Source organism: Charadrius vociferus, unplaced genomic scaffold, assembly GCF_000708025.1.
Source record: "Charadrius vociferus isolate BGI_N301 unplaced genomic scaffold, ASM70802v2 scaffold158, whole genome shotgun sequence".
NCBI lineage: Eukaryota > Metazoa > Chordata > Aves > Charadriiformes > Charadriidae > Charadrius > Charadrius vociferus.
Genome location: NW_009661372.1, coordinates 4,029,497 through 4,042,165, shown reverse-complemented (window position 1 = coordinate 4,042,165; position 12,669 = coordinate 4,029,497). Strand labels below are relative to the sequence as shown.

Sequence of the window (12,669 nt, the reverse complement as noted above, 5' to 3'; positions counted from 1 at the left end):
ATGACTTAACCCCCTCCCAGCCCCCCCCCCAACTTGTGGCATGCGCTTGTTACCGGCTCCGGTTTCATTTATGTCGGGGTTTTAAGGTTTGGTTTTTTTTAATTGAGTGCTTCCTTCAGGAAGACCAGAGTATATCATCATTATCCTCACAGAAAATATGGAGTTTCATGTTATTCAGTGCACTTTGGGGACTCTCAAGATCTTGTTTTTCACTCACACACACCACTCAAACTTTTAATGAGTTGCCAATTAACATTTCTGCAGAATAGAAATAATCTATTCATGCAGTGGCTTTGCTAGCTAACGAGATTTTAGAGATTTTATGAACTGGTGTTTTCCCAGCTGCAGAACACAAAAGTGTTCACAGATGCTAACCAAATGGCCTAATCTGAGGATATTTTATTGCCTAATTGATGTTTTTAGGAGCACTTTCCTGATACATTTTTCCTCTTTATATTTTATGACTGTGCTTACATTTGATTTTTTTGTATGTGCTGAATAGGAATTAACAAGTAAAGGAGAACATTTCAAAACCTGAAAATAGCCATCAGCATAAATTAGGGAGGATTGTTCTCACAGCTACCTGAAAAGGCTTGTAAAAGCATTCTCTCTGCAGCAGCGTTTCAAAGTCTTCTTTGCCTTGTCCTTCACTATTGGCTGTAAGAGGAAAAAACTGTGTCTTCTAGAACATATTTGTATTAGCTTTTCTTTGGTCAGTGTCAGCCCTTCCAAGGTTTGTTATTCGGACAGCAAACTGATAACTGGTCAGGTATTGCTCCACAGCAAGCACCTGTTTTCAGCAAGCACTTTAACAAGGTGGCTCCAGTGTAATTTTCAGATACTGTAGTTCGCCAGTTTCTGGATGGTCAATCTATATTACTGTTTGCCATACACTTTACTTGTGAGTTACTCAGAAACCTGAGGACTTTACAAAGATGCCCTGGAAACCATGTGCAGAGGTGTTTGATGAGCTAGTTCTTGGCTAGTTCTGGCTCTAAGCACCAGGAGGGTCAGGCATCAAGTTGTGGTACTGGTATAAAGATGAACGCTGGCTTTCAGCTGGGCCAGGACATTATTTTATTCCCTCTGTGGAGCAGGACTTATCTAAGCCAGGATATGCCGGTGGTGGGTTGGCCTTGGCTGGCTACTAGGGGCCAACCAAGCTGCTCTATCCCTCCCCCTCCTCAGCAGAAGAGGGGGAGAAGATAAGATTAAAAACTCATGGGTCGAGATAAATGCAGTTTAATGAAAACAAAAAAGCAAAGACAGTGCTCAGAAGCAAAGGAAAGCAAAAAGATTTATGCTCTACTTGTCATCAGCAGGCAACCTCCAGCCGCTTCCTGAGAAGTGGGGCCTCAGTATGTGTAGCCGTTGCTTTAGAAGACAAACACCTTAATAACAAATGCCCCACCTCACTTCTCTTAGCTTTTATTGCTGAGCATGACATCATATGATACGGAATATCCCTTTGGTAAGTTTGGGTCAGCTGTCCTGGCTATGTCCCCTCCCAACCTCTTGCCCGCCCCACCCCGCTGGCCTTTGTGGAGAGTATTGGAGAGACAGCCCTGATGCTGTGTGAGCACTGATCAGAAATATTCCAGACACTGGGATGGTATCCTAACCCTTCTAGCTACAAACACAAAGCACAGGACTGCAGTGACGAATGTTAACTCCATCACAGCCAGACCAAATACAGTGCCACAACTCTTGGGTGCCTGCTGTGTACTTTTTGTAAGCAGCTAATCTAGATCCAGAAGAAAGCAGCTAGATAATTACATGCAGTAATTACATCCTGGCCTCTCCCACACTTGTTCTCAGCTTAGTTTGGTGTTTGAAGGTAGCAAATCCCTGCCTTCTGTGTGTCTTTTGCTTTCTAAAAGCTTTCAAGGTTTTGCACAAAAATAAAGCATGGAAATGCACCAAGAAAAAATAAAGCTGTTAAAATGTAAAGGAACTCGGTATACAGAGAACAAAAAACTCAAGTAGCAGAGAAGAACGCTGTTAACCTGGAAGATGCAATGCCAGCAATCTAAGAATTGATCACAGTCACTTTTCTTTATGGAAGAGGTCTCATCTGTTACAGTGTTGGTTCAGTAGTATCTCCTGTTTTCCAGAAACCCTTCAAGCCAAATGGAGAAAAAGGACTGCACAGTAATGTTGTGTTCATATCCATGAGATCCTTGAGGAAACCATATATCTTACCAGGAAGTTTAAACCTTCACTCACTGGATGCAGATCTCCAGAAGAAAGACTTCTCTAAGTAGATGTTTCTCTCCAGGTGAACTCAGAGTGGTGTTTTTTATTGGTGCCTTATCTTTGGGTCATGAACAAGAATGCATTAGGGCAATTGTAAAGTGTCAAGTGGAAAAGACAGCCAGTGTTAGAAAAGCAAACTGGAAGTAGTTTAAAGGAGAAAGAGTAAATTAATGATCAGAAGAAATCAAAACCTTTATCTCTATGGGTACAACTATCCACTTGTGAAGGGATTCATAAAATTGTCTAGGTATCCTAGACTATAAAAGCATCCAGTTGCTGCTAACAACATGGGCTATCCCAGTATTTTTATTTCTGAAAATAATCTCTCTGCTGCAGTCTAGCCTCACACTCACAGGTAACAATTAAACCAACTCAGGGCATCAGCCAGAGTATAAAAAAAACAATAAATATGGAAGCAGGTGCCAAAAAAAAAAAAAAGCTATTGCAAGTTGATGGATGATATGTGCTTATTCTGAGATGCTGTAATAATACAGTCTGGGGAGGGATAAGCAGAGTAGACACTGGATGGGTACACCAGCAGGAAGTGCAGTAGTGCAGATGTGAGCAGGGATGACACAGTTCTGCACTGTAAAGGCAGGCTGCTTTCATCTCTTTAGTTTTTGTCCAGCAGGTGTCATCTGAGAAGCACCTGATAGCAACTAAAGGCATAGCTTTTGCATTTTTGCTTTCTAGAAACCAACAGCAAGTTGGTTTTACTTTTACTGTTTAAAGGTAACATAGCCTGCACTTAGCCCTTCAGCTGTCTCTATCCCTCTTTACAGAATGATCTGATCTGGCCCCACACTGGTGCCATCAGCTCCCTTTCATTTGATGAGGACAGAGAGTGGTCATCACTTCTCCCTGTGAGACCTGTCCTGGAGTGCTAGCAGGCCTGACACCCTCGACCCACAAAGGTTTGTTGCTCTGCAGCTGCAACTCAGTGTCAGTGTCCCCCCGTACCTTGTCCTGCCAGTGCCTAACTTGACCCAGAAGTCAAGGAGCTCCAGACTAGGCAGTGACAGTATAGAGGATGCCTTTTCTGTTTCCCAGATGAGTACCTATTCCACTTACCCTAAATAATTTTTGCATAAAGCTATGGATTAGGTAGAAGGAACTTTTCATGGTGGCCTGATGGCATGGAATGGTAGCTTGGCTTTCACTTTTTGTTCTGTGCAGAACATCTCCAAAGAAACTAAAAGCACCAGATGTAGAAAGAGGCCTGGAGCCAGCAGCTTAGTTTTAGTAAACGTTTGTAGGAGAATGTAGATGGTAGGAATAAAAAAAAACCTGAACAGTATTCATAATGTCCACAGAAATAATATTCATAATGTCCATAGAAATATCTGCTCATCTAAACTACTATTTCTATTCCTTTTCCTTCTGTAAAACACAGCCTATATCTTTCAAGAAAATAAACTTGCATTTGAACCCTGATTGGAGTCTAGATTTCACACTAAAAGTAAAGTGGAAGACCAAAAGGGAAGTGAAAGAACCTGGACAAATCCACATGACAAATGCAAGGGTCCCAAATGAACAGGAACATGCCATTTTAGTGTTCTTTACTCTCTCCTGATTTCTAACTGTGTAAATGACAACTGAATCTTATCACTTAATAATTCATCACAATCCTTCTTTTTTTCCTCCAATTCTTTCCTTTGTTTTTTCAGTCTTTAGAATTTCCTCATGTATTTTCACATCGTCTCCCATTCTTGGATCTTCTGTAATTCTCCCCTAGTTCATCTTCCTTTCCTGTTATAAAAGGAAAAAGAAAATGTTTCCCGCAATTGTACTTGAAACAAACAAACAAAAAGATAGCAGGCCTGCCAATAAAACACAAATGTTTCCTAATGTGTTACTTAAGCCTCAAAGGTTTTCTGAATGTGATGAAGGTGATAGTCCTAAGTTCAAGTCCCAGTCTTCCAAAATACCTTTCTTCTTAGATCTGGCAAGCAGAGGACAGAAATGTGCTCTGGCAAAATTACAGAAAGTTTTAGGCTTGGCCAATCCTCAACACAGCAAAAAGTTGGATGTTTTCCCTAGTACACATTTGTATATTCAATCAACAACCTTAGCAGCTGCCTGAGTTTGAAACTGGCACACTGCATAGGTCACACTACTGACAGCATCCGTCACGCTGGGGCTTCAAGACCTTACTCAGCAGCTGTCTCTGCCACTTCTTTTTCATCGTGTTTTTAATTTATCAGCTCCTATGCTACTTTTCTGTAACAGGTTATTAATGCAGCCAAATGGGATGAACTTTCTTACGCATTCCCTTTCATTGGCCTTTTCTGTGACTTCTGCAAAAAACTGGCTGCCTGCTTTGGGCTGTCAGGAACTTTTCTTCCTCCTGTCACCTAAAAGCCGAGATTCTACTAACTCAAGCCACTCTCAGCAGTACTCCAAAAACCTCAAATAAGGTAGAGGCAGATAAATGAGAATGCATTACCAACATAATGAAGGTTCTCTAAGCAAGCGTGCCCTGCAGAAAAGAGAGGGGTCCCTAGGTGCATGAGGGAAATGGCTGGCTGACAAAGGTGACCAGTAGAGTGATTAAACTAGTAATCAAAATTAAATTTTTAATCAGAATAAAAAGCTAGCTTTTTGAATGTTGTGCTTCTCCATTTTCTATTTGTAGTTTCTATAAGTCCTTATGCTTAAGCAGCTAACTGAGCATGTGTGCAACTGTAACTCCACAAACCAGTGCAGCAACACATGTATGTCAGTCACAGTCACAATTTTTGCCTCCGTTATTCTGGATATATGGCTGCAACATGCAACACACTCACTGCCAGTTAACATGGAAGCAAGTCTTTGTAGTTTAAAAAGGGAAAATATGAACAAAAAGTACATTTGCAGAGAAAGAATCATGTTGTCCAAATTCAGATTCAAAAACAAACTTGAAGTGGTGATTACAATTACTATTTTCATGGCTACCATAACACTACCCCAGTTTCACAGATTGTTCCAGATTTTGGTAGCACTGAGTTAAACATTGTGGGTTTCACAGATCGACTCTTGCAATGAAAACTAGCAGTTGGCTAGCAGGTTTTATTCACATTCACTGAGTATTCTTTGCCCAACACCCATTTATCAAAGGGAAACACCTTCCAGACCATATTAAACACTGCCTTTAACTTCACACCTGGCCTCAGAACAGTTTGCTGTAAAACACAACAATATCTGTGCAAGAATATACCTGTCTGTGCCAATATTAAGTCAAAAAGTGTTCAGGCAACAGATGCAGTAAAATTTTGTGGGTGTAAGATAGGATCTTTTAGCGGGAAGTATATGGGCAAGACCCTCAACACATTCTCCTGTTCCCTGGAATTTCATGGTCTCATGTGGAGTATACAGTCTCCAAGTTGTGTGTGACTGGGATAAGTACTCCTGGTTTCTGTCCTGACCAAACATTTGCCCCGGTGAAGTTAGCAAAAATGTTGCTGTGTGAACAAGTTGACACAAAACACCATTTGTGTCCAACTCGATGCTTTTTGCTAAGGTTTTGGACAGGTTTTTCAGGCTTGTAACACTGCCTTCAGGTTTTAGGGCTTCTTGTGGTCTGGTCTCAACCACAAATACTACAGAAGTAGCATTCACAAGCAGTGTGAGAGAAAACAGAGAGCTGACGAGGCTGTAAAGCCCTTCGTTTACATTATTGTCTTCATTTTTCATTTTCCTGGATTTTAAAACAGTACTTAGAACTAGAAGAGCACCAGTGGAAAAACTTTAGAACAGAAACAGATGAGACAACAGGGCAGGTAGAGACTACCCATTACTATGTGGGGACTGATCTGGTAGCCTGCATACCATTCCTACAAAACTGTGCCTGTAGCAATACCTTTTGGCTCTCCATGATAGCAGTCTTGTGGTTCCTAGCATGGCTCCAGGAAGCTGAGGCTGGGAGTGATGGGAACCTGAAAAATACTCTGTGTAGATCATTTGCAGATGTGTTTGAAGAGACTGATTCCATATATATTTGGCCAACAAGGAGTATAAAGTGACAAGGATTTGTTTTTTTCTTGGATTGCTACTACTGCATAACTACCTTATAAGGATCAACATGACCATTATTGATTTCTGTCTGCAGTAGATAGAAATTAGAAAAGGTTTTAAATGAGACAAAAGTGAAAATGAATCCAAGGAACATTAGTAGCACTCTTCTGTTGGAGACCTTCAGTGTCAGGCACGTGTTGGGCTAACAGGGGTTGAAAACGCTGTAATCGGTAAGTATTCCAGGGTCAAACTGGGATCAGTAATTAGATTATGTTCTTGTATTTTTTATTCTTTCCTATCTGGGTTTTTTGCTTTTCGTAGGATACCAGGGGTTTCCCCCTTTCAAAGTAGAAAATAAAAGCAGAGCACTTTTGATTAGTCCCTGCCTGTTGGCAGAACAGCAAAATACCAAGCTGTTAATTTCAGTGGAAATGAATGGGCCATCAAGATGAATGAAACGCAGTAACTTACGTGTAGGTGCAAAATTTTTTTAACATGCAAAATGTGATATCAAATATACAAGGTGCTGGAGAGAGCTGGAGTGGAATAGCTCATGGTGGAGGCACGGCGATGCAGTGGGCCCAGAACGGTGACAGGGATTCAGAGGATGTCACTCCTGCTTCCAGCACAGCCGCTCGGAGGACCTGAGGCAGGTCACAAAGGTGCCACCCATCCCTACGCTGGAACAGGCATTCTGGTGTGTGGTGCTTGGGGAGCTTGTGTGGATCCCGCTGCGGCACTGCCACCCACGCGCCATAGGAATGACAATGTTGAGAACTGCACATCATCAGCATTCGGTTAAGCATTCACTTTGCAGCACACAAGAGCAAATAAACAGTCACCTCTGCATTTGTACTTGTCCTGCTGTTAGCCACACACGTAAAATACATGATTTAGAAGAAAACTCATGCAAGCATACATGGAGTGTGTGTATAGTAACCTGTCCTTGGTAGGTAACATGGACTGCAAGCCTGCAGGTCACAGCAGCCCTTAGATAATCCACAGAAATATGTTTGGCTGAAAACCCAACATTGTGGGACACAGCAGAGAAAGTAAGGTATTTTGATTTCCTCTCACAAACAAGCACTTGTACCAGACTGAGCCGTGCTCCAGGCAGTTGATAAGGAAAACGCAGGAAGACATAAAACAATCTTTTTTCCCTAGCGAAGTGTGTAAGTAAGGGTAATGCTGCTGATTGCTCCTGTGAGAGGAAATAGCTTGCCATACATACTTTTGGAAGATGAGAGGCATGAGAAAGGTGAGAGGCCTGGCTATATGTTACAGAGCTCTCTGGCAGATTGGGCAAAATATGTAGCACGGTGTTTTGCATAGTTCCAGAATAATACAAACAGATGGGACTGTTAGTAGGGGAATTTGCAAGGATAATTCATCAGCAGACAGCCTAGGATAATTAGGTGGTTTTATCTGTGTATGAGCATCGACCAAAATCTAAAGGTCAAGGTGAGATTACAAGCAGTTTAAATGCTGGTAAGAGTAGTATGCTCATGAAGCCAGCTGCCAAACAGGTGTGTGATGGTGTACGCTGTTCTGTAGCACGGCTGATAATAACATCCACAGGTTCCCACTTTTTCCTGTGTTTCCAGTGGGTACTAGTCACAAGCAGCATCCACTTCCCACATAAATATTCACAGGACACTTCCAAACTCTGCTCAGATGGGTAACGCCCAGAGCTGAGGCAGCACAAAAGATTGCTCAAAGCCACTTTTGCCCCTACCACTCTCCTCCTTGTCTTCTGGCTGTGTGGTCACTTCAGTACCCACAGGACAGGGAACACACAATGAGCTGTAGAACACCAGGGCTTCTCTCTTGTCAAAATGTACATGTCCGTAAAGTGATGAACACACTGTCAGTGCCCTGTAAATTAACAAATGGTAGTTGCTAACCAAGCAAACCAAAATACAGATTGACACCCTTTACAGATGCTTAGCTGAATCTACGTTGAGAGAGGTATTAAACCTGTGAGCATATAATAGTCCCTTTGGTAGCATATTCTAGATTGGTACCCGATAATCTGGAAAACATCCCACAAACTCAACATTCTCCTTGGAAACGATTCCGCTGCACAAGCACACCATTAAGCAAACTGTTATATGCTCTGACAGAACTTCTCAGGCAATTTTCTCCATTTCCAGGCTAAATTCATCTCCCCCCCACTCCCCCCAGTGTCATTTTTTTGTTTTATCGGAGAACTCCAGTAGGACTGATATGTTCTCTGTCTTCTGTCCTTCCCCTTCTGACATCTGTTAAGACCTATTGCCATTAATTATGTTTTCTTTTAGGGAGAGCAAATGTGGATCCTGACCATTCCTGCAAGTCAGATTACAATACCAGGGCATGTTCTATTGGGAACCTTTAGTATCCCAATTGTGTTCTGCAGCACTGAGGATAATTAATGTTTATGACAGGGTATTATGAGTTGTCTGATCCCTGCTATGAATAAGAGGAATTGTCCTTTTTTTTAGACTAGAGCTCTGCTGACCTTTTGGGGGCTTTGTTTGTTTGTTTGCTGGTGTTTTTCTGTCGCAGCAATACACTGAGCACTCATTTGAGTGCACTATTTGCCAGGACCCAGGGATTACTCATGTGGCAAATGAGCTTGTGATTAGGCACACTGGCTCTGACAATGCTGATGTAAGGTGATTTGAAAAGTTCCCCCACTTGGAGAACTCTAATGCAGAGAGATGCATGGCTTTAACATGATCTTTGTGTTGGAGTCGTCTAAACATATCAGCGTATACTTACTAGCATTTCAGGACCTCTTGAAAACAAAAGCAGTCCTTCTAACAGTCTACTTTTGTGCCTGTGGCGTTAGATCTTGCCATGCAGTAAGGTCACTTTGTGTCTTCTCCCAAAGCCAGCTAAAATGACCCAGAAGGGTTTTCCCAATGCATCCATATCCCGAGTGGCAAACAGCTGATGTTGTGTTACAGGAGAAGGTGCTGCCTGAGCGTTCACACCCCATTCAGGGGTTGCACCCACCGCCTGAGTCTTTCAGTGCTTGGACCAGGGACCCTTCGCAGCAGGTGACCCCTGTGTGTGACACGCGCACACACACACACACACACACACACACACTCTTACTCTCAGGTGTACTCCCTCCTTCTTCAGGCTTGACCCTGGGTTTTCCACAGCATCAGATTTTATAAAAACAAGTAATTTAATTGAAAGGTACAGCAGCAGGGTCAGCCTGGGCTGGGTGTCTCCAGAGAGGGACCTTGAATGTAGAAATCCCTGGGCAATGACACCCATGCGATCTATACACCCGCCCCTCACCCACTCTTCACACGTCTTTTAGTCCAATGTCATTTTTGGTCTGGGGTCTTCTAACCCTTCTTGGGTTCTTTTTCCTGTGTCAAGGCCAGACAGCCGTTGACTGCTCTCACCTTGTTGATTTGCACTCTCTGCTGTTAGTTGTCACCTCCTTATCTTCTGGTTTATGCCTCTTGAGCACCTGTGTTCCCTGGCAGAATGTGGGGAATGGGAAAGTCTCAGAATTAGGGAAAACACGACCAAAACATCAGTGTGGTATTACCATTTTTCTTCAAACACAGCACTGTACCAGCTGCTGGGCTAACAAAATTAACTCTATTGCAGCCTAAAGGCTTCAGCAAATCTAGCTACTCATGCAAAGTTAAGCTAGGCACACAGCATAAATCACGCCATATTATAACCGTAAGTAATTTATTCTAATTAAAACTGACTTATTTAAGCTAAACAACTAATATCTCTCAACAATCGTGTCTCTTCCATTCCCCAGGTATGGGTCAGGGTGGGGGAGAAGCTTGTTTGGAAGTGTAGGAGGCCATGTACCTGGAAATAGCTGCATTTGATGGGGATCTAGCTTCATGAGTTACTCCCACAGGGAGCATGATTTACCTACAGACCAACATCTGCGGTTCTCCTCTCCATCCTGCCCTCAGTCTCTTTTTGGCTGCAATTAATGTGATGTGAGCCTCTGACTGCCAGGTTATTTTTCACATCACAGGTGCTCCTATCATGTTTGCACCAATACAGGTTCCTGCAAGGGCAAAGGGGCAGGCACAGCGGTGTATCCATGGCCATGAAGTCAAAAGGAAATACTGGGCCTTTCAAATCTGGCTCTAAGTGTCATGTCACAACTTAGCCTCAGAAGTATCCAAATGAGAAGTGACCAAAATGTATTTTAACCCTTTCATTTCATACAGCTTTTACTTAGCTTTGCTTTTATCAGATGAGATTTTACTTGGGTGGGTGAAGCAGCAGATGCTGACAGTGCCCTACCACTGCTGCTGGACCACCTGCAGGAAAGAGGAGCTGCTTGATGGCCATGGAGACACCCATCCAGACTGAGCCTGTGCCTGCCTGCAGTGTCATGCCACATGCAATCTCCATCAGAATTAAATCCTAGTCCAAGTGCGAAATCCCATAACCAGGTGCATGCATAGATAACTTGGCATGGCTGAGTAGGTCCCCCATAAAACAAATAATTGTGGGCTCAGGTTCCAAGGTACTGAGGAATATGTTACACAATCCCCATCCCAGCACTGATTGCTAGCCTCAAGACACATTCTTGTGGGAACCTACTGATACATACATATGTTCTGGTTTTAAACACTCTTGAAAATAAGCTTAGCTGTTATTCCTTATCTAATAGCTCTATCTTATCTCTCTTTATTGTCTAATATCAAGGTTCTTCCCTTATATTGCTATGTCTGATGTACCAGGAAGATTAAAATTCTCTCTGTAAAGATCCCAGAGAAGCAAGGGGAGAAAAAGAAAGGTAACTGCTGGGGTCACACTCAGCAATTAGAGGAGAGAAGGAATCTACAGCAGCAAGGAATCTACAGATGCTTGTGTAAGCCCAGTGCAGCTCCCGAGACTTAATGCACAGGAATTAATATTAATCCACAACACAACCGTCAAGTTCTTCCAAATGCTTTTTATTCATAACACCAAAATTTTGAAGGTTTCAATCATACTGTGCTTTAGTGTGCTTGTTAGTGAACCAGGCCACTTTTTCTGAGTTAGCCCCCAGGTGACCAAAAAGATGTTGTGTAACAGACAGTGTCTACAAGTAAATGTGATGCAAAATTGTACTGAATGGCTAAACCCCAGACCTATGTCATAGCTGCCTTAGATGACACTCACAGCACAGAGCGGTCTAAGCATTCCTTCTGGTGTGTGCAGAGCTTTTTGAGGGGAGCACCTGAGATGGCAACTGCTGTCAGAGCTCACCAAAAAGCATCAACCCTACCTGCTTTCTGTCGGTAAATGCCATTTTGTCTCCTGCTGTTGTCCTGAGGATGTTTTCACTCTGACCATCTGCACACCTGTATGCAATCGGCTGAGCATTGACCGGGAGGCACAAACACTGTCTATGCCATTCCCCCCATGCTGTCCTGGCTTGGGGCACCCCTGCACGCAGCTGGCGCAGTGACGTGACAGCTGAGCACCAGAGATGGATGCCCTCAATGTTCAGACGTATTTCCTGTACCAGATGGTAAAAGTAGGCACAAAGCAATCAAAGAATGGACAGACTGTTAAATTGCCTTTTTTTTTGGTTAGGTGTTTGCACCAAACTCTCAGTATTTATCCAGAGTTTTAGAATGTGTCCTTCCCTGCAGTATCTGTGCATACACCTGTATAATGAAAGTAACATCTGTCCTTACAAACCTATGTGTGCATTATACTCATATACATTTCAGTGTGTTATGTTATTTTATAGAATTGGCCTGCTACTGAAAGTAAGACATAGTTAAATTCTAATACTTTTTATTTTGGTGATTAAGAGCGATTGGGAAGTAAAATTTTGGGCTTTACTTGAAAAAGAAGTAGTCACTGCTTGCTTGCACAATAGAGGTAATGCCCACCAAGTCTCAGATATGCCATGCCATGCTAAGAGCATGTTTCTTTTTCTTGCACAATTGATATCCTTATCAAGTAAAGAAATACAGTTTTTAAGTGGGTTTGGGCATATTGTCACAGAATCACAGAATCACAGAATGGTTAGGGTTGGAAGGGACCTCTGGAGATCATCTAATCCAACCCCCCCGCCAGAGCAGGGTCACCTACAGCAGGTTGCACAGGACAGCGTCCAGGCGGGTTATGAATGTCTCCAGAGTGGGAGACTCCACAACCTCTCTGGGCAGCCTGTGCCAGTGCTCCACTACCCTCAAAGTAAAGAAGTTCCTTCTCATGTTAAGATGGAACTTCCTATGTTCAAGTTTATGCCCATTACCCCTTGTCCTATCACTGGGCGCCACTGAGAAAAGACTGCTCCCACCCCCCTGGCATCCTCCCGTTAAGTATTTGTAAGTATTAATAAGATCCCCCCTCAATCTTCTTTCCTCTAGACTAAAGAGACCCAAGTCCCTCAGCCTTTCTCCATAGGAGAGATGTTCCAATCCCCTAATCATCTTC

General features: G+C 42.9%; 1 protein-coding gene across 1 annotated transcript in view; it reads right to left on the bottom strand.

Annotated features, from left to right (window-relative positions):
- CCDC112 (coiled-coil domain containing 112) overlaps nt 1-12,669 on the bottom strand; it is a 41,744-nt gene that overhangs the window by 15,807 nt on the left and 13,268 nt on the right. Inside the window, exon 2 of the mRNA XM_009893831.1 lies at nt 584-657. Coding sequence (XP_009892133.1) covers nt 584-657 — 74 coding nt within the window. The remainder of the gene's footprint in view (nt 1-583; nt 658-12,669) is intronic.